This window comes from Schistocerca americana, chromosome 6, assembly GCF_021461395.2.
Source record: "Schistocerca americana isolate TAMUIC-IGC-003095 chromosome 6, iqSchAmer2.1, whole genome shotgun sequence".
Lineage (NCBI taxonomy): Eukaryota > Metazoa > Arthropoda > Insecta > Orthoptera > Acrididae > Schistocerca > Schistocerca americana.
Genome location: NC_060124.1, coordinates 508,590,317 through 508,613,913, shown reverse-complemented (window position 1 = coordinate 508,613,913; position 23,597 = coordinate 508,590,317). Strand labels below are relative to the sequence as shown.

Here is a 23,597-nt window from a genome sequence, read left to right as displayed (position 1 = left end):
AAGGGTATTGTGTGAAACTTTCAATGATTGCAGTAGCAATACCTTGCCGAATGACCACTTAAGAACATAAAGAAATTCTGGTCATAGGTCAAGACTGTCAGTGATGGAACACAAGAAAAAATGTGATTAGACTGAAAATTTTTTGGATGAAGAGTCACCGACAGTCATAGACGTAATTTCAGGCATGTTCCTGGGAAATATTTCTAGACCATTTCTGTTCATGTTGTATATTTATGACCTTGCATAAAAGATTATTAGTAATGATGCAGCTATCTATAAATAACTACTGTCTTAAGAAAGCCACACAAGTATCCAGTGAGACTTCTAATTGGGACAAAGACTGACAACTTGCTTTGAATGTTTAGAAATGTACAACTGTGCATCTCACAAAATGCAAAAACGTTGATGAATGATGATTCGAAACATTCACTTCATAAAAAAGTCTGAGAGTTTTAATTTGTGTAAATATGTAATGGAATGCTCACATAGGCAAAGTAGATTTTGGGTCATTGCTAGGATACTGAAAAAATGCAGTTAGTCTACAAAGGAGATAACATGCAAAACTTTTGCGCAACCTATCCTAAAATATTGATCAAATGTGTGGGACCTGTATCAAATCTTAACACGGGCTACTGAATGCAAACATAGAAGGGCAGAAATAAGGGTGACAAGTTTGTCAGACCTACGGAAGAGTCATAGAATTCAGGCTTTCATGGCTAGTATTTGCTTTAGGGGGATGATGCCATGATCCAAGACATGATTCATCTGCTGCTGTGTGGATACATATAAAAAGTGTGGCTTGCTGAGCTTTTTCATGACTGACTGTTTTCTGAGGCATTACGGCCTCTGATGATGTCTCCAACATTGGTAGATGAAATATTAGGCCGAGAATTATGCACTGGACCACAGCCTTATGGCCCATACAATAATTATCAGCAAAAACTATGGAAAAGTGTCATGCAAATGCTGGAAAACCTGAACTGGGCAGGGGGGGGGGGGGGGGGGGGGGCAGCTTCTGATATGATCTCACAATGTTATACAAAAGTGGATGCAAATATGAGGATACGAACTGCCTTCCAGGCAATCCTTTGGTGGGACACAGCACCATGGATGAAATCTCAGTCGTTGCTGCTTTAAATGACATTGATTCTGACAGGGGAAAAATTGCAGAAGCTTTGAAGGAGGTAGAGCAGACCAAAGGTAAATTCCAGTTAATAAATGGAACACTGTATAAGAGAACCAGTGCGGTGGAAATGGTTGACTATGATCGGTCAATTGTGATCCCAACTCATCTACAGCCAGCTATCATTAAGCATTTGCATGAAGCTCTAACATCTCATTACCTTTGATTCATGAAAACTCTAGATAGAATCCGACACAGTTTTCACTGACAAGGTCTCTACCAATTCATTAGACAAGATGTGAGCCACTGTAAGTAATGCCAATGACGGAAGTATGTGCTGGAATTACCTCAAGGGATCTAGAACCAATCTTGCCTGCAGTTGTGGCATTCCAACAAATTGAAATTGGCCCTTGGGGAGGTTTCTGAAGTCAACAAATGGGAATCCATGGATAATAGTCTGCACTGAGTATTTCATCCACTATCCTGTCAACAGAGCTGTGCTGACTGCAAAAGCCTCAAAAATTGCAAAGCTCCTCGAAGCATGCAGCACCCTGTGTGATGATCTCTGATCATAGAAAAGTTTTCCAGTTGAGATTATTATCAAAGGTAACTTCACACTGCGACATCACAGACAAATGGTCTCACAGACACTTTAATAAGACATTGGCAGATATGCTCTCAATGGATGATGATATCTAACAGAGAGATTGGGATGCAATACTGCCCAGCGTGACATTCATGTACAATACAGAGAAATCGGACAATACAGGCTCCACATCATTCTTTTTGATTCACTGGGTACACTGTTCCTATTTCAACCAAATGACATTCAGGATGACTATGTAAAACACCTGATGACCAGGACGAATGTTCGTATAAATAGCAGCATTCTCCATCCAAGAATTCAGCTTTGTTCTGGCTGTACATTGGTGTCAGTAATAAACCTCCCTTCAGGTTTGGCGCTGATTGTTGTTTCAGTGTGACAATATCAAGTGCACTAACCACCCACAGTACATGCATTTTGATAGATGTCACCTCCTTCCACAACAAAATTTACTTCTATATAGCCTGACCACCCATGGATGCATGCAACTGCACTGACGAGAATTCCCTGTTAAGTATGCTGAAGGTTTCACTAAGGCAAGGATTCACAGCAAATGTGCCCCATGGCCAGAGGATGAGCAAAGGCCTGCAAGCAGTGAGTATGTATCCCCTCCACTGCCACAGAGAACAGGGTGGAGAACCATGTGCAAATTTGTGTAAATGAAGAAACTGATCCTGAAGGAAATTCTTGTAGGAATCTAGACTCACTCTACATGCCCTATTGCACTACAGATCAATTACTTCAAGCTAAAGATAAGCTCACAAATTGGGCACTCTAAGCTTTTTCATTTTCCCATTCAGTTGTGCTTTGGGTCATTATTCACCCCCTCCCCCCCCCCCCCCCCCCTCCCCCCAATATGACTTGTGCTCTGTCTGTAGATACAAACTAATTAATTCCATGACAAACTTTTATTTTCTACACTTTCTTCAATGGTGTTGAGAATGGCACATCCAGCTGCATGTCTGCAATACCCATACTTCTGTAGAGCACTGAAGAATATGCAAAAATCTTTACAAATATTTTGCAAGCTGGTTCTGAATGTTGTCTGTCATAACCTGTGTGAGACGCATGATTGGCATCTGTGGCAACACAAAGATGTTCTACCTGACATGGACATACATTTTCAGCTGCCACATCCAAGTGCTCTTTTAGTAAACCTTCATCTGTGAGGGTACAAGGACTTCAGTAAAAGTAGTGCTTTTCTTCCTCTTTTTCTCCTTCTTCAGAGTGTTTACTTTTAAGTTTTAAAACCTCTCATACTCACTCAGATCCAACATATTTTCCATTTCTGTATTACCTGATCTCTTAAGACATTTAGTGCTTTTGTAAACAGAATACTCTGAAAGTTTCCATACTTTACAATATGATAAACATTTTTTAAACCCAACTTTGTGTAAAATGATAAGATTCCTTGCACTACAGATTGAAGCGTGAAAAGTGTGAAGACACTGTTGGCATAGTCATTGTCAGTTCACCATTGCATGGCTCTGGTTTCAAAACTTACCCTCCCCTACTTCAAAGTTCAACTTTCCCCCGTGTTGTTGCAATCACATAGTGCGAACACATTTCCCTCATTCCCCTCCACGCTCCAACTGCTCTGCTCATGAGTAAGAGTCGGAGCAGACACAAGTGCTCACACTCAAAATCAGCGAGTTGTTAAGTTCTGCCTTGGAGCTTCTCCGACAGACACTACCCTTCAAACCTAGTTTGCAAACACATTTTACATGCCATACCATCACATACCTCCCTCCTGCCTCAAGAACCAGCTGCAAAGGAGCACCAGGCACATCACTCAGTATCATCCCAGACTGGAACAGCTGAAGCAGGTCCTTCATTACAGCTTTGACTACATATCATCATGCCTGGAAATGAGGGGCATCCTACTCACAAGACTTCTCATACCTCCTAAAATAGTATACCACTGCCCACCCAGTCTGTACAATATCCTGGCCCACCCATATGCCACACCAGCTCCTGACCCCTTGAAACCCTGTTGCATGACTTCTTTGATTCAGCCACCCAACACAGCCTACTCCAGTCCCAACACAGGCTTATCATATCCCATCAGATGCTGGGCCTACTGTGAAAGCAGCTATGCCATATTCAAGCTCTGCTACAATTTCTGCACAGCTTTTTTGTGGGGCCTGAAGACCAACCAACTGTCCAGCAGCCAAATGCACAGTCATTGCCAAACTATGACCAAGAGCAAAGTTGACCACCCAGTGGCGGAACATGTTACAGAGCACATCATTTCAATGGCTGCTTCACAACCAGGGCAATCTGGATCCTTCCCATCGGCACCAGCTTTTCTGAATTACTAAGATGAGAGTTATCCTTTGTTCCCATAATCCTTCTGATCTCAGTCTCTGCTAACATCATGCACCCACACTCTCTTCCCCAGTCTCCCTTTCCTTCATTCTGTCATTTTCTATCAATTCACTCCTCCACATCATCGTAATCGTGTGCTGCATAAACTCAACAATTCCAGAGCCCATGAGTCGCATTTCTGTCCCATGCGCCTGCTGCCTCTCCCACTGGCATTCCTATCCTGTATGCCTGCTGTGTCCTCCTGAGCCATCAGCCACCCCCACCTCTTTTCTTCCCTCAACCACTCCACTCAAATGATTCTCCACCCAATTCTACCTGCTGAACTGCTTTCAGCCAACACAATGCACAATGTAGTCAAACAAGAGTGTGTGTGTGTGTGTGTGTGTGTGTGTGTGGGAACGCGCGCGCGCACGCGTGGAATGTCCACTCAAGCTCAGGAAAGGATTTGTTCAAAAACTAGCAAAGTAGTCAGTCTTGTTAATGTGGCTGTCACTGACCCAATTTCTCTACTAGTCAATGATTTACATCCAATCAGAACTTTCTATACCACAGATATAAATGTTTTAAAAGTGAAAAGATGCCGACTAAGTGATTCCATTTCTCCCTTTTCACAAATGAGGAAGAAGTAAAAAGTGTCATAAATACGTTGAAAAGCACTAAAAATCCCAATACATTTGCCATCTCAAACAAAATAACTAAATTGTTTCAGACTCAGTTGCTAAGTCGCTGACCAATGAAATTAAAAAATCCATGGGAGAAGGCTTGTTTCCTGAGAGCTTAAAAATTACAAGGGTATTGCCACTGTTCAAAAGCGACAATTCCAGGGACCCTCAAAGCTAAAGACCAACAATTATTTTATTAAGCCTCTGAATACGTGTTTTTATAAAGGATCAAGTTTTGTTTACAGCATACAACATGCTATCCACAAGTCAACAAGGATATAAAAAGTAGTACAAAAACTCATTGACCCTTTACCGAAAGTACGAAACAGGGACTACTGTGTGACTTGTCAAAAGCTTTTGACTTAGGAGATCACAACACAGTTGCGCAAAAGCTAAAACTGTTCATGGTGAAAGGCACTGTACTCCAAAAGACAAAACCATATGTTACAGACAGGTATCAGTGTATACACACTAATAAGGTGTAAAGCACCATAAGTATATAAACTTTACAATTGCAATGTCCATATGTAACAATGCAGCATATATGAACTTAATACATGTAAAGGCTATTAAATAAGCTAAACTCATTTCATCTTAATTGTCTGAGAGTGTGAAACCATTTAATATTTTCAGAGCCAAATAAAATATGTGTTTCCAAAACGAATTTTTCACTCTACAGCACAGTGCACTCTGATATGAAACTTCCTGGCATATTAAAACTGTGTTCCAGACAAAGACTCGAACTTGGGACCTTTGCCTTTTGTGGACAGCTCTCGGTCCAGCTCACAGTTTCAATATGCCACAAAATTTCAAAATATTTGTTAATGGTCATAGTTTGTTACACATTTGAACTATGATTAATAAAATAAATGGAATCTCTTGCATGCATACAACCTTTCTACTGCATCTTTTTTTAAAAAAAAATGCAAAATTGGAAGTGAAAGTATTACCTCCAGGTTCACAGTACCAATTGTGTCTCTTAAAGAAATACCCTGCCATGGCAAATGATGTTAAGTTTATCACTAAGAGTTGATGTTTAATTTTCAATGACCTTGATTCAACATTATCAGGAGGAAATCTGCGGAATTTTCTGAGCAAGTAGCATGTCAGCAACATGTAAAGCTCTGATGTTATCATAAATGTGATAAAGCACTTCTCATGTATAGCTGAAAAGAAAAATGAAAACATGGTTAGGAATAACAGAAAGCAACAGATATACAAAAGCACTGCATATCTTGTGATGACATCTACCATGTGTATATGCACTTAAAAAAAAGTCACAAAATGGCGATAAATTCTATACCCCCTCCCTTAGTGTCATCATGGAAGTAGAATTCATACAAAATATGTGTAAAATTAGCATTTGTGAACAAGTTCATGCTAATAACAAAAAAACTAGAGTTTTTCATTATACTGGAATCCATAAAACAACAAAAGCAAAATATAAAATGTAATATCCTACAATTTTTCGAGATGAATGTAATGAAATTTGTCCATAAAGAGGAATACATGGCTGGGCACAAGTAACATCAATACAAAGTTGATTAATACAAACAGCAACATAGCATTTACAATAAAAAGTAGTGCCACAAGAAATGGTATCTGCAGCTCTATGGAAAATGAATGTCATTATTCTTGCACAGCTGCTCAATTCCACCATAAGCTGGAGGAGGAGCCCCGTGAGCTGCATGATTATTTAGACAATCATAAGTGAGCTATAAGAATTTCACATCAAGCTGACCATTTCAGGCAATGAAGTGTCTGCTGTTCAAGATATCCAAATACCAAGTAAGCTCTATGTCTTCAAGCATTGTGAGTCTGTAGAACAAAATCCTCACCTGTTGCAGTAACAAACGGACAGGATGTACAGGGTGTCTCAGATCTTTAGAGTCAAAATTATACACTTAGTAGAGGGCCCTGCGCTGAGTATAAGATAGGAACCAATGGTAGAAAATGAATACGAGGTGTGGCTATAAAATAATTGGACTGATGCTGTCACACAGTAAGCCTGCATGTATCAAAGATAATGACCAACAGTTCTGAGGAGTAAAGCTTTCTCAGTCGAATGCGGTATCCCTTGTGTCTGTAGACAAATCATTGCGGTCCTGGCCTTCATTTGTGTAAAAGCAGTTATTTTGCTTTGCCAGAAAAATGATAATTGTAATTACGGAACAATGAATTGTTGTGAAGTATCACACAAAACTAGGAAAAACTGCTATTGAAACCTACCTTTTACTACAAGAAGTTTACAGTGAAGACTGTTCATTATGTACGCACATTTCTGAGCAGTTTCAGGAATTCCAAGATAGTCAAGAAGACACTGAAGATGACACACACCCGAGATCCCATTAAATGCCAAAAACGGATGAAAATATCAAAAAAGTAGTAAATCTGATTCAATGTGTGTGTCAGTTGAGTATTCAACTGATTGACAAACTGTAGGAATTGGCAAAGAATGCACGAGGCAAATTTTACATAACAAATTTAATATGAGAAAAGTTTGTGTAAAACTGGTGATGAAAATCCTCACAATCAAAAAAAGAGCCTGTGAAAATGTTTGTACTGAGACTTTGAGTACTATTGAAAATGATTCTAATTACTTGGAAAGAGTGATACCTTGTGAGGAATATTCTTTTTTCACTTACGATCCACAAATTAAGGACAAATCCAAGCAAACGAAGTGCCCATCACTGAGAGCAAAAAAAGCGTGAATGAGAAAAACTACATTCAAAGTGGTGATGATTGTTGTTTTCAATATTGGTCAAACTATTAATCAACATTACTACCTTGAGATTCTTGCTAAACTCTGTGAGAAGATAAGAAAAAAACAACCTGAATTGTGGAAAAACTGCTCATATGCTCTACTCATGCCACATTGTCTGTTAAGAGGTTTCTAGTAAAGTACAGCATTCCAGTGTTAGGTCACCCACCCTATTCACCTGGCATAGCACCATGTGACCTTTATCTATTCCCCAAGGTCAAGTTTGCATTAAAAGGAACAAGGTATTAGTCTGCTGAAGCAGTGAAAGAAAAAGTGGCATGTACATCAAGGAGCACACAGAGGAATACTTCCAGCACTATGTTCCTCAATGCAAAATTTGCATGGAGAATTGTAAGGACAGAGGTAGGGAGAATATTGAGGGTGACGTTAACTATATATATTTGAAATAACAATATTGTGAAAAGGATAGTTGCTAGGCACCATATAGAGGAGATGAGTTGCAGATTGGTGCAACAGAAAGACTGTCAGAAAGTTAGCTTTCGGCCAGCAAGGCCTTCGTCGGAAACAAACACACGCGCGCGCGCGCACACACACACACACACACACACACACACACACACACACACACACACAGACTGCTGAGGGCAGCCTGGGAGCAGCAGTGCATGATGGAGAGGCAATCGCATGGTGGGGCTAAGGAGGAGGTTGGGACAGGGAGGGGGAGGGATAGCAGGGTAGGGGTACAGAAAGCACTGCTTGTGGGGGCACACACGGATGAGGTGGAGAGAGAGTAGGGCAGCTAGGGGCCGTCAGAGGTTAGACGGAGAACAATGCAGGGGGTTGGGGGAGGAGGGGGGGGGGGGAGTGGAAAAGGAGAAGTAAAACAACTGTGGGTACAATGGTGAAATACAGTGCTGTGTAGTGCTGGAATGGGAACAAGGAAGGAGCTAGATGGATAAGGACAATGACTAACAGGGTTTGAGGCCAGAAAAGTAATGCAAACATAGGATACATTGCAGGGAGAGTTCCAACTTGCACAGTTCAGAAAAGCTGGTATTGGTGGGAAGGATTCAGATGGCACAGGCTGTGAAGCAGTCACTGAAATGAAGGATGTCATGTTGGGCAGCGTGCTCAACAGCATGGTGGTCCAGCTGTTTCTTGGTCACAGTTTGTGAGTGGTCATTCATTCAGATAGACTGCTTTTGGTTGTCATGCCCATGTAGAATGCAGGACAGTGATTGCAGCTTGGCTTGCAGATCACACGACTTGTTTCACAGGTAGTCCTACCTTTGATGGGTTAGATGATGGTCTTGCATCTAGGTCTTTTGCAGTGGTATGAGCCATGAGGCATGGGGTCGGGAGCAGGGGTTGTGTAGGGATGGAGAAGGGTATTATGCAGGTTCGATGGGTGGCAGAATACCACTGTGGGAGGGTTGGGGAGGATAGTGAGTAGGATGTTCCTCATTTCAGGGTACGACGAGAGGTAGTCAAAACCTGAAACACAATCATGAACCTTTCCTACAAAATCCTTAGCCTTGCAGATGTATCAGTCCTTTCCAAAGGCCTCACCTTTTGCCCCAGTCTCAAATTCAGTCATGTAGGACTTGTTAAGGACCTTCTCTCCTTCTCCTGGTCCCTACAGTGGAAACATTTTTTCATCACCAATCCTACCAAACAGACTCAATCAAAGACCAATATTGAACCCTGCCTGACTCAGTTCACTCTTCCATCCAACTATGATCCACACCCCTGCCCCCAAATCACCTCCTGTTAACTTCCCAGAATTTATTAACCTCAAACCTTGCCTCACCACCATTCCCCAAATCCCTCAACATACAAACTAACCTTACAACTGCAGAAAGAGCAGCAAACCACCACGTAAAAACTAATATTGACCTTATAATCCTACCTTCCGAAAAAGGCTCCACCACTCTCATTCTGAATCACAAGGATTACCTGGGAGAAGGACTCTGCCAGCAGTCATATTCAGCCACCCACAAATGCTGCCACAGTGACCCCATTCCAGAAATCCAGCATTATCTCCAGTCTTTCCTCAAATCGTTCAGCCCATCCCATTACCTCTCCCCAGAGTCCATCTTTCTCCTCACCCCTACCACTCCCCGCACCCCTACCTTCTACATGCTTCCTAAAATCCATGAACCCAACCATCCAGAATGCCCCATTGTGACTTTACCATGCTCCTACCGAAAGAATCACTGTTCTCGTAGACCAACAACTTCAGCCTATTACCTGCAGCCTACCCTCCTATATAAAAGATAGCAATCATTTCCTCCACAGTTCCTGTTCCTTTACCACATGGTGCCCTGCTTGTCACTAATGATGCCACCTTCCTTTAGACTAACATCCCTAATGCCCATGGCCTTATCACTACTGAATGCTACCTTTCCCTTCACCCAACTAGTTCCAAACATATAACCTCCTTCCTAGTTGCCATAACCAACTATATCCTCACCCACAATTACTTGTCCTTTCAAGGTATTACCCACAAACAAATTGAGGTATGGCTATGGACACCTGCATGGCACCATCCTATGCCAATGTATCCATGGGGCATCTAGAGAAATCCTTCCCAAACAACCACAATCCCAAAACCCTCACCTGGTTCAGATTCAGTGGTGACATCTTCGTGATCAGGATCAAGGGTGAAGACACACTAAGCACATTTCTCCAGAGCCTCAACACCTTCACCCTCTTCCTATTCAACCCAACAAGCCACCTCTCTTGATGTTGACCTCCACCTCAAAGATGGATACATCAGACCTCCATCCATATCAAACCTTCCAACCATCAGCAATAACTCCACTTTGACAGCTGCCACCCATTCTACACCAAGAAGTCCCTTACATACAGCCTAGCCATTCATTCATGACTGTCCCATCTGCGTGAAGAGTGGTCCCTCTCGAAATATACCAAGGGTCTCGTGGAGCCCTTCACAGACTGTAATTACCCTCCCAACCTTGTACAAAAACGGATATCCAATGCCTTATCTCTCCAGTCACCTACCACCTCCCAAAGTCCCACCATCCTGCCACAGAGGATCATTTCCCTCGTGACTCAGTATCACCTAGGACTGGAGCAACTGAATCACATTCTCTGACAGGGTTTTGACTACTTCTTGTTGTGCCCTGAAATGATGAATGTCCATCCACTATCCTTCCTGCCCCTCCCACAGTGGTATTCTGCCACCCACCGAACCTTCACAATCTTCTTGTCCATCCCAACACAACCCTCGCTCACGACCCCGTACTTCATGGCTCATCTCCCTGTAATAGACCTAGATGGATGACCTATCGCAAACATCCTCCCACCACCATCTACTGCAGTCCACTCACAAGCATCACCTATCCTATCAAAGGCATAAAATTGTAAAATCAGTCATGTGACACACTGCATTCTACGTGGGCATGACAACCAACAAGCTGTCTGTCTGCATCAAAGGCCACTGACAAACTGTGGCCACGAAACAGCTGGGCCACAACATTGCTGAGCACGTTGCCCAATACGACGTTCTTCATTTCAATGACTTCTTCATAGCCTGCGCCATCTGGATCCTTCCCACCAAAACCAGCTTTTCTGAATTGCACAGGTGGGAATTCTCCATGTAATATACCCTATGTTATTGTAAACCACCTGGCCTCAACCTTCATTAGTCATTGTCCTTACCTATCTAGCTTCCTTCCCTGTTTCCATTCCAGCACTACACAGCCCTCTATACCACCAACGCACCCACTGCTTTACTTCTATACTTTTTCCACTAACCCCCCTCCCCCTGCCATCCATCTAACCTCCTGCCTGCCCCTAGCTGCCCTACCCTCTCTCCACCTCATACCTGTAGACTCCCACAAACTGCACTTTACAATCCCGTACCCCTACCCCTACCATGCTATCCCTCCCCCTCCCTGTCCTAACTTTCTCCTTACCCCCAAAACCCAGTTGCCTGTCCCCTCATGTGCTGTTGCTCGCAGTCTGGCCTCAGCAGCCAGTGTGTGGTCATTGTGTGTGTGTGTGTGTGTGTGTGTGTGTGTGTGTGTGTGTGTGTGTGTGTTTGTATTGTCTATTTCCAATGAAGATCTCGTTGGCCAATGGTGGTGATTTGGGTTGAGGGGCACTTGACATCATGGTCATCAGCACCCTGACGAAAATTCAGCATGTAAATCTCATGGTTAGGGACAAAGGTTGTCCCCACATGCGGAGCAGTTTATAACATATTAAAGTCTGCCGCCCTTCACCACCAATTTAGGGATAAGTCCTGACAGTTCACAAAATTTCACCACTCTTGTAACACTTATCAGTATCTGCGAGGATGGTGGGCTGATTTCCAGTGAGACTGAGCGCTGCCCTAATATCAGGTTACAGGACACACATAGCCACAATATGCTGAACTGAAAGCAGCATGCCACAAACTTCACAGAGTGGTGGATCCTCCTGCCGGAGGAGGAAGTCATGTATGAAAGGGCTGTGCACAATGTGCAGTCTGGTAAGCAAAACCTCCTTCCAGTGGCGACACTGACATGAAGTCTACCAAGACTTTGTGGTTGATTTGAGTGACCGCAGTTTGTTGTTTGTCACCTGCAACCACTTAGTCTCCCACTGACATATGATGGATCTGTCAGAAAATGAGATAATGGTGTGCAACAGGATGGGACATTCATGGACAGCAATATCCCAACATGCTTCCTTGGCAGCTTTGTTGGCCATGTCGTTACCCTGTATCTCTACGTGGCCAGGTACCCAGTGAAAGATCACTTCCTTGCCACGATATTGGAGCCGCTGTAAGGAGTCGTGGATGAGCTGAACCAGCGGGTCTTCAAATTTGGTGAAGTGCTTGCAGTGCACTAGGAGGATCACTTCCTTGCCACAGTATTGGAGCCGCTGTAAGGAGTCATGGATGAGCTGAACCAGTGGGTCTTCAAATTTGGTGAAGTGCTTGCAGTGCACTAAGAGAGTCGGAACAGACAAGAAAACTCATACGGTGATGTCTGTGAACCCTCTCCAGTGTCAAGGAATGCCATACAACTCCGCATCATAATTTGTAAATTGTTCTGGAAGACCCACTTTAAAAGCCCTATCAGAGAAAACAGTAGAGCAACCGAGAGCATTGTCCTGCTGGGATCCATCTGTATAAAAAATGATAAAACTACAGTACGTACTTAAAATAGACGAAAACAAAGTTGTAAAAACAAAACCTGGAGTACCAGTTTTCTTGTACTGTGTCAAGCTTAAAATCACTTTGGGCCTCTGAAGACGCCAAGGTTTGTATGTGTGTCTACTGCTGACAAAGGTTTAATGGCCGAAAGCTATGAGTGTGTGAATCTTTTTATTGTGCCTATCACTACTCAGCATCTCCACTATACGGTGAGTAGCAACTTTCCTTCTCTGGTATTGTTACATTTCATCCTGGATTTTCCATTGTTTGATTTTTTTTACTTTGTATCAGACACAATCAGGAACAATGGAAAACAGCTGCCAAAGCAAAGATCATGATAAGCAAGTCATATTATTCAGCAATTCTGACCTATTTGTTAGGATTTTGGACCTGAACAAAGAAAGATCAGTGCAAGAACGAAAATGAAATGAGTGTATGGGCACTGACAGCCAGGGGTTCCCTACCTGGGGAAGTTCAGCTGCGAAGTTGCAATTATTTTCAGTTGATGCCATACTAGGTGACTTGCTTGTCGATGATGAGGAAATGATCATGAGGACAACATAAAATCCCGTCACAACATGGAGAAAATCTCCGACCTGGCCAGAAATCAAATATACAAACAACAGAAATGCATTTCTTATGAGGAATCCTGGGTAATGCATTACTTGATAGGATCAGAAATGAAACAATATAAAACATGCTTTAGATTAATCCAGTAAAAGAAATTATGGAAAGAAATATGGCAAAATGGTTTGACCACATCAAAATAATGGAAAAAAAGACTACCAACAAAATCTCTAGAATGGACAGAATCCAGCAGAAGACCAATTGGAACACCATGAAAAAATGGAGAGAGGAAATGAAGGCTGATGTGAATCAAAGAGGAATAAAATGGCAGGAAATGCTGAACAATACACTGTGTGAGAAATGAGAAGATTGGGAGAGGTTCTATGAATGACTTGCATATGCAAAACCATTTCATGAGATGATGATGAATATGAAGAAGAAGAAGTGATACTTTACTGCTTCACAGGATAAAGATTAAGTGTCCCTGATTTGCTTCTCTTTTGTTAATGTATATCCTGATTCATTCCAAGACCCTTAACAGTCTCTATCTTGATGGGATCTATGGAACATGGTGAATGAAAGAAGGTGTGCTATCTTTACACACAATGTTATTCAACAATGACACATAATAAATAATTGAACACTTATTATTGAAATTACAGAACTCACCATAATTTTCTGCTGATGATATAAAAGTTAAACCTATTAGAGCTAAATTCTCCATCACATTGAGCCAACAAGCAATGGCAGCAAGAAAATGTATCCCTGGATATAGAACACTCTGATAATATCGGTGGTACATCTTTGCAACAAGCAGTCTAGGTAGTGCATGTACAGCTATTGCTGTCCTCCATACATATCGCTGTGGGGTAAATACACCAATGGCAGCTGAGATGGAAGGCAGGTAATTTTTTACCTGTAAGTAGACAAATGAATACTGTCATTAAGACACATCTTAATTTTTCAGTAATTACAACAACGAGACATTATTGAATATATGAAGTGGGAAATGTGTGAAAAAGTAATTGCAAAGCTTTTTGTATATTCTGGTTTGCTATACCAAGTGAGGACCTACTAAAATGCATTAAGTTTACCAATAAATAAAAAAATAAATAAAAATAAAAAAAATAAGACATTCCAGTCAGACATATATCACTAAGCCAGTTACATACAACTTTTGCTTATCACATTGATTATGAGGTGTGAGAACTATTCAATTTCAAACACATTTACTTTATACAGAGCTTTGAGTACAAAGTGTTTCAATTAAAACTGACAAGAGGATTCAAGACTAAGTCCATCTGTATAAACCATTTGATAAAACATAGTGAAATTCCACATTATTCAGGGATGTCCATTAAAATAGTACCTGAGACAGTGTAATGAATTTGTTACAGGGGTAAAATACACTCTTTGGAGTCTTAACCTACTGAAAACAACTTTTAAAACACTGAGCATACCAAAAACAGCTGCAAACTATATTTACGTTGCTTCAGTAAAATTACCTTGTCGTCATGTAAATAAAACATCCAGTTTTTTGCCTAGTGTCACAGGCAGCCTTCATAAGATAATAGAAGAAGGCTACCTGTAAAATAAAAGACAATGACAGCTTTATTTACATCCTGACATGACTCAAAATAATTTTTCCAAAACAGGCTCTAACTACTGAACACTACACTCTTATGTTTACTCCCTTATAAAAACTTTAACAATCAGACACAATTTGAACACAAGGTTATTCACAAATGAATAACTAGGAGGAAAGCGACCCCTCTGTTTGCTAATTAATAGTCTAACATAAACATTCACAGACAAAAAAATCTCTTGACATCCTCTTAAACGACTTACGTTAAAAAACAAACTGTTTCATTCCAAAAATGATCTTTTGAGTAAGTAATATGGACCATTTGTGCAACTATCCATTAAGATACTGCCACAAATGATGGGCATGGCATAAGCATAGAAACATATGGCACGAATTCGTTAGAGTCGTGTGGCAGGGGAAACATTCAACGTAATGACAAGTTTCATGCAGATGATTACTGGAAATTTTGCCTTGAAAATGAAATTAAAAATAAATATTAATCTGTATCCAAAGTTATGGACACTAACACTGGACAGTGCTGTGACAAATTCAGAGGTAACTGGTTTGAATCCTAATGTTGAAAGGAATTTTCATCTAAAATCATGTTCCGAACTTTCTGTGAAGGTGATGTAGTCTGGAGTAGTACCTCACCTCAGCAACAATAATACTCTCAGCAAATCACAGATTGGGTTTCAGAAGATTTGCTCTATAGAGAATGAAATTTAATGTTCACTCAGCAAATTTTACAAATATTAAATAATAAAACAACACTTGCTGGTATTTTCTGGGATCTATCTAAGGGATTCGACTGTGTTAATCACAGTATTCTCACTCATAAATTGAAGTTTTATGGGACTGATGGCAATGCCAACCAATGGATAATGCCATATCTAGAGACCGGATTATATGAATGACGAAAACCTTAAAATATGCAGAAAAAAACTTAAAAATGCATGAAAAGTGTAGAAATGTGCAAGATCAGATAGTAAAAAGACATGGTAGTCACTGCGTGCATTATATCTCAATGTCGAACCTGTGCATATCAATTATGAGGAAGAGTGCCGGCCACGCGAAAATCTGTACAGTTAGAATGCTGATATCATTTTCTGAATACTTGCTGGTAGAGGTTAGGAAGGGGGCCTTTCTGGGATTATTTTCTAAAAATTTGCAAAATGGGGACGCATACCATGTTTCAAGAATTGTTCCTTCTTTGCTATTGTTGTCAGTAACAGGTGGATGTGATGCGAGTGAGCTGCAGCAAAACAATCAATATGTACAATATCGACTTCGAGATGTTTGCACGTGCGGTGGCATGCTCAAAAACTCCATAATATTTTATTTGAAAAACAATCATTGTTTTGTTTCGTTTTCTTTTCTTTTGAGGGGCAAAAACAACTGCAGGCATAGGCGCCAAAGTCAAAACTACAGAACACAAAGACAGAGGGGAGTTAATAAACAACTATACATCCAATACCAATCGATGTAAGAGAAGACAGCTAAAAACAGGGGTGTGGAGAAAGGACTACTACAAACACCACATGGAAACGGAGGTCCAAAACTAAAAATTAAATGGCCTCCGCCATATTGCTTTGACGGATAAAATGTAAAACACAGGCAACGGCCCGCATGTCATTCACTAAAACTGCCAATAACTCAGATGGCAAACGCAAGCGGGAATGCAAATGGTTAAAAAAATGGGTATCCTGTCAGGAAGTGGCGGACAGTTAAAACTTGGGTGCAATGTGTACAAATTGGTGGAGGAGCGCCACTTATCAAATGACGATGGCTAAACAGGCAGTGCCCAATATGCATCATAGTTAAAATGACCTCCTCCCAGTGCGAAGGCTGAGAGGAGATCATCCAAGCCGCTGGCAGACAATTAATAATCCTGAGCTTATTACCTTGAAGGGAGGGCCAATGGCGATGTCAAAGGGACACCACCACCTGACAGGCAGAAACACAGTGATCATTGGGGGGAATATAGGAACTAGTAGGCTGGGGTACGAGGACTGCAGCCTTGGCAGCAGCGTTAGTAGCTTTGTTTCCTGGCAGATCGACAGTACCAGGAACGCACATAAACTGCACAGTGGCTCGACCAAGAGTGAGCACATGACAGTTTTCCTGGAGCCATTTCACTAAGGGATTGGTGGTGTACAGCGCACATAAACTTTGAAGGGCACTGAGAGAGTCTGAGCAGAGGACAGAGCTCGGCTGCAAGCACTGAGCAGTGTGCTGGAAGCTGATATCTAAAGACATGGATGCCCATGATGAAGGCACACCCAACACTACAATCAGCCCGAGAGCTATCAGTGTACACAAAGGTACTATCGCGAAATTCCATGCGAAGGTCGTGAAACTGAAGGTGATAGAGCAAGGCTTGAGTAGTGTCCTTAGGAAACAAATGGAGGCCAAGGTTAACCGGGCCATTTCACGAAGCCAAGGTGGTGAAGAGTTCACACCCACTGGGAAAGTTGGAGGTAGAATGAAGTTAGGCCACCAGAGCAAGTGCCGAAAGTGGACTCCAGGAGGTAGCAGAGAAGAGGGACGTGCCCCATACCTGCGATCAAAGAAATCATCAAAGGAGGAGGCGTAGGATGGGTGACCATGCATGGCAGACAAAAGGCATGCATACCTGCTGAGGAGAAAGTCACGGCGGTAGGACAGTGGTAGTTCAGCAGCTTCTGCATACAGACTCTCAATCGGGCTCGTGTAAAAGGCACCTGTGGCCAAACGGATGCCACGATGGTGGATAGTTTTGAGACGGCATAGGAGGGATGGACGTGCAGATGCATAAGCAATGGACAGGGGACTGGCACAAATGGAGGAGGGTGGTTCGATCTGCACCCTAGGAAGTACCACTGAGGGCACACAGGACATTCAGGGACCGCGTACAGTGAGATGCCAGGTAAGACACATGGGAGGACCAAGAAAGTTTCCTATTGAGCATGAGCCGCAGGAATTTCGTAGTTTCAACAAATGGAAAAGCAAAGGCCCAAGATGTAAAGATGGTGGGAGAAATCAATTGCGCCACCAGAAATTCATACAGATGTTTTTGTCAGTGGAAAAATGAAAGCTATTGTCAATGCTCCAGGAATAAAGATGATCAAGACATCACTGAAGAAGCCACTCAATGAGACAGGTCCATGGAGAAATACAACATATGGCAAAATCATCAACAAAAAGGGAGCCGGAGATGTCTGGCGGGAGACAGGCAATTATAGGGTTAATGACTATAGCAAAGAGGATGACGCACAGGAACAAACCCTGAGGCACATCGTTTTCCTGGATAAAGGTGTCCAACAAGGTATAATCCACATGCATCTTGAAAACTCCATAAGCCCCACGTGTAGAGTATGGAGGATACCTGTTCTCCAGCAGGCGTTGTAGGCCTTCTTCAAATCCAAAAACACGGCCACAGTCCAGTATTTCTGCAGAAAACCATTCATGACACAGGTGGACAAAGTAACAAGAAGGTCAACTGCAATGGCGCACTCGAAGTCCACACTGCACAGTTGTTAGTAAATTGCGAGACTCGAGCCACCATAACAGCAGGGCATGAGTGATACGTTCCATCACCTAGTGAACAGAGCTGGTGAGAGAGATGGGGCGGTAGCTAGAAGGAAGGTTTTTGTCTGTATCAGGCTTAGGTATGCGATGACATCGTCTGCTACTGCCAGGCCGGAAACTGGTAAATGAATCTTAGTCCCAGAGAGCTGCCAGAGGTTGGCCCACATGACAGAGGAAGGTGGTGGTGGTGGTGGTGGTGGTGGTGGTGGTGGTGGTGGTGGTGGTGGTAGTGTTTAACGTCCCGTCGACAACGAGGTCATTAGAGACGGAGCGCAAGCTCGGGGGTTAGGGAAGAATTGGGAAGGAAATCGGCCGTGCCCTTTCAAAGGAACCATCCTGGCATTTGCCTGAAACGATTTAGGGAAATCACGGAAAACCTAAATCAGGATGGCCGGAGATGGGATTGAACCGTCGTCCTCCCGAATGCGAGTCCAGTGTGCTAACCACTGCGCCACCTCGCTCGGTGACAGAGGAAGGGGTGGAACTGTTAAAGGAACTAGTGAATGAAATCCAGCCAGCTTTTCTGCTATCCCGAAGAACACAGCGACACTTTGCATGTATCTATTTACAATGAATACAATTTGCCATTGTAGGATGATGGTTAAAAACTCTGAGAGCACATCTCCGTGTGTGAAATGCCTTGTGGCATGCCCCAGTCCACCAACAGACTGGGACACGGCATGTTAAAGAGGAAGTGTGACAAATGGAATGTTCTGTAGCAATAAGGATAATGTTTGTGAGATATTCCACCTGGTCATCACAACCTGGGAAATATTGTTCTTCGAAGGCTGCTAGGGAGGAGTAAAGCCACCAGTCAGCCTTAGTAAGCTGCCATTTGGGCATGCATGCAAGTGGGGTAGGAGTCAACAAAAGAATGGCACTTGGAAAATGGTCGCTCGAGTAGGTGTCAGAAAGAATGGACCACTCAAGACAATGGGCAAGCTGGGCAGTACAGAAGGATAGGTCCAAATGGGAACAGGTGTGCAAGGAGTCTGAGAGGAATGTGGGTGCTCCATCGTTAAAGCAGAAGAGGTTGAGTCGATTAAGAACATTAGCCAAGAGGGCACCCTGTGACAGGTTCTTGGAGACCCCAAAAGGGGATGATATGCATTAAAGTCACTGAGTAGCAGAAATGGGGGAGGTAACTACCCAAAAAGCTGAAGGAAGTCTGCTCTGGTGACATCTAATGATGGAGGGACATAAATAGTACAGAGCGAAAATGTCAGGTGAGGGAGGAAAAGATGAACTGCAACAGCTTGAAGATGGGTAATCAGGGAGATGGGTTGACTATGAACATCATCCCATATGAGCAGCATGACGCCCCCGTGAGATGGAACGCCGACCTCAGTTGGAAGGTCAAAATGAACTGGGAATAAATGTGGAAGCTCAAAGCAGTCATGAGGACGCAATTTTGTTTCCTGAAGGCAGAGTACAAGGGGATGCTGTGATGCTAAAAGCAGCCATAAATCCTCTCTGTGGGACCAAAGGCCATGAATGTTCCATTGGATGAGAGTCATGATGATGAAGAAACAAAGGAGTGTCACCTAAGTGGCAGCCGAGAGAGAGCCTGCGGAGGATCCTGGTCCATGAGGTGTACAGAAGCATCGGCTTGCTTGTGCTGTCGGTCTGTGGAGTCCAATGCATAAAAATGGTTGGTGGTGCACACCGGCGACATGGAGGCCAGCTGGGCTAAAGTATTACATGGCAACATCATCGAAGAGGATCTTTGAGTCGGTGAAGGAGAAGACCGTTTGCCTTTGGTGGACTTCTTCAAGCCTTTCTGGTTAGCATAGGAAGACTCAGGTATTGCTGGCTGGAGAGACATAAGAAGTCTTCAGGGGAGTACTACTCCTGTCCTTTCCAGCCTACTTCTTGTGTAGCTGGTGGCTTCGCTCCTTGAGGTGAGAATCTGATGGCTTGTTGCACACCTGTGCGGGTCGATGGCGATGCTACCTTGACAATGGGCGATTTCATCACCTCAGAGCTGAATTTGATGTTGCATGTCTGCGTGGCCACGTCCTTCATGGAGTGAGGGGTGACGAGAACAGAACCATTGGTCCCAGATGGGAAAAAGCAGGGTTTGCGACTAGCCAATAACTAGCAAGCAACTGAGTAAAGCACTTTTTCCTTTACCAGGATCTCCTGTACAGCCCACTCATCAAGATACGTGGGAAAATCCTGAGAGGTGGCAGCATGGCCACTATTGCAGTTGATACAGCAGGGGGAAGGAGGTAGACAATCGCCCTCATTTGCATCCCTACCATAAGTTACACATTTGGCTGGATGTCAACAAGACATGCTAGTGTGATTGAAACGACGAGACGGTAGCAGCACATCGGGCTCGGAATGTACAGTCGGACTGTGATAATTTCATAGACTGCTTTGATCTTGGATGGAAGCACCACTCTATCAAAGGTGAGGAAAAGAGTGTGGATGGGCACTGAGGAGGAGTCTACCTTTTTCATCACACGATGGACGGCAATGACACCCTGATCAGAGAGGTAAGATTGGATTGCACCCTTTGTCAGACCATAGAGCAGCCTTGTGTAATTAACACAATGGGAAGAATTCAGGATGCTATGGGCCTCAACATGAACAGGACAGCTATGGAGAAGCAAGGGGCAAGCAGTTCTTGTGCTTAAGAATTAGAAGTAGTCTCCAAAAGCAAAGTGCCATTCTGTAAATCAGAGCAGGTTTTCACAGGGCCAGCAATGGCATCAACACGGGGTCCCCTTCACAAGGAGGCACACCCGCTTTAGGAGGTGATTGTTCACACCTTAGGTCACACCTCCTGGACACCTGAAGAAGGGACCAATCTGCTATTTTGGAAGGTAGCAGCTCAGGCAGTCACCCCTCCCTGGGCCTGACTTGTACCAGGGGGTCCATGTGAACCCTACCTGTTAACCCGGGGCTGGGAATTATGCATTACCCAGTCACCTGCTATGCGTCAAACACATGGGCCAGCCTTCAGAACTACACATGGAGGAAGAAGAAAAAGAGGAACCTCAAACACCGAAGCAGAGAAATGAGAGGAGAAGGGAAACAAAGAAAGGAAAAGGGAACAAAAAACAGTGGTCGGACTGATCTTATACCGTCGACAGACAATGTGGAACATTCCCAAGACATGCAGCATGGAAGGGAAGAGATGCTGCAAAGGCTGGGGCCCCGTGGTAGCAAAGCATGAACCCACCAAAGAGTGGCGAGCCCCTTGGGTGGGTGGGTGGGTGGGTGGGGGTGGGGGGGGGGGGGGGGGAAGAACATACAATAATGAATTTTTTTGAACAGCATTAACTTTTAATTAATACTATTCGACCAAAGCATCATTTACAATTTCTTTTACATTTTTCTACTATGGTAAACATAAACGACCAAGTACTGTTCCAAATGTTCGGTAGTAAGATTGTGTCTTCGATCACTCAAAACATTTTTGTAAGCAGAAAAGGACCATTCTACATCAACTGAGGTAACTGGGCAGTATTTGAATTTGGGTGCTATGTTGGCACTTATTGTTTCTGGTAAAACTATCAATTTGGCACAAGGGTTCAAAGTCTGGCTTGTAGTTTAAAATGTTTTCAAATTTTTTCTGTAAGTTTTCTTGGGAATACCTCCAGCAATGAGGAGTTTACTAGAATAATTTTATTCATTAACTGAATAGATTCATTAAATGCCTAACCTTGATTTTCAAGCTTTTTAATACTTGCAGGTATATGGGGAAAAAGGAATGTTAATTACAGCAAAGCCTTTTTTAATACCGGAATCATTAAAAGCTTCCTTGCACAGGCAAACTGCCAAAGCCTCTGCACTATCGAAGTCATTTACTACCCCTCTAATCGCCTCAAAATGTTCACTGTAAAACAACACAGCTTCGACCTACATACCCCAATGAGTCACCACTGGTTCAGGAGGTAAAGGCACATTTGGTCATTTTTCTTTGTAGGTCCAGGTGTGAGCAGGAGCCTTTAGAAACACTTTCTTTGTGGATGAAATCAGTTTATTTACATTCACAAATGTCGAACAAACTTCTTCAACAAGGCGATGCACTCCGTGAGCGAAGCACGTCACACGAATAAAATTGGGATAAAATACTCGAGAGGGCTTTTCCTGCTTTGATTATATAGGGAGCAGCATCTGAAATAAGCACAAACACCCTTTCATCTGCAGAAGATTCTGGAAATATTTTTCTAATACACTCATTCGCAAATCTGGCGGTCGTAGTTCTTTGTAGGCCACTAAAGAAGAAGAAGTAGGCTCTTCTTTTCAAGCAACAACAATTACATTTGCAATGTAATGCCCAGAAATGTCTGTAGTTTTGTCAGCTGAAATCCAGATAATGCTGTCCTCGAGTTCATTGGGTATTTCTTACAGAACGTTTACGTAAATTGTCGATATTTAATTTTTATGCAATGTTGATTCATCTGGTATATTTTGATTTAAGCAATATTTGTGCAGAGAGCCTTTGAGGATAGGGTTTGTAAGTTTGTGAGGAGGAACATTGCTTGCAATGAATGCGTCACATAGATCCATGTTAAACTGACTTTAATGGTTACCTTCGGACAAATCCCTGCTACTGCAACTTGTTGCTATCAGAAGTTGTTGTCGTGGTCCTTTCTTCTGCATTCCTGTGATATGAAGACTTGTATTGACATGCTGGTCTATTTGAAACTTATTTTCTTGCACGAAATGTTTTTCTTGCAAACTCGACAATATAAAACAATTCTGTCATATGTAAAAGTTCCAGAATGGTCAGCTATCCACAAAACAATGTTTCATTTTTTGGGCATCATGGCGCACAACACATTCCACACTACACGTCATAAACATGTTCAACTGCGTGCAAGTAAATAGAAAGCTAAACTGAAACGATGGATGTGCGACTAAAAGCTTGCATAGTTTAATTTAATTGTTGCCGACGCGTACGGTATGACAGCGGAGGGAATTAACCGGGGGCGCGGGCACAGGAGCATTGACTCTGTCTGGCTCTTCTTGTTTCTCTTCTGTAATGATTTCGCTAGGCAGCCGCCGCTTGGTTAGTGATTGCACACAGCTCTAGGTCGCAGTCAATCTGTGAGACATCAAAATTAGATCGAGCTAGAGACTGCCCATCTAAAATTTTAAAATACTGTAAACATAGAGCGAAAATATGCATTGTCACTAGTTTTTAGTTAAAATACGCAATAACCAGTGAAAAAGAGGTCAAATATGCAAATGCATATAATCTGGTCTCTAGTCATATCTAACCAAAAAATACAGAAAGCTATACTTAGTGATTTAA

At 42.7% G+C, this 23,597-nt stretch overlaps 1 protein-coding gene across 1 annotated transcript in view; it reads right to left on the bottom strand.

Moving 5' to 3' along the window:
* The window catches only part of LOC124619204 (post-GPI attachment to proteins factor 2-like), a 62,841-nt gene that overhangs the window by 19,092 nt on the left and 20,152 nt on the right, over positions 1-23,597 (bottom strand). The window contains exons 2-3 of the mRNA XM_047145423.1: positions 13,843-14,089; positions 5,668-5,883 (exon numbers count right to left, since the gene is read on the bottom strand). Coding sequence (XP_047001379.1) covers positions 5,668-5,883; positions 13,843-14,089 — 463 coding nt within the window. The remainder of the gene's footprint in view (positions 1-5,667; positions 5,884-13,842; positions 14,090-23,597) is intronic.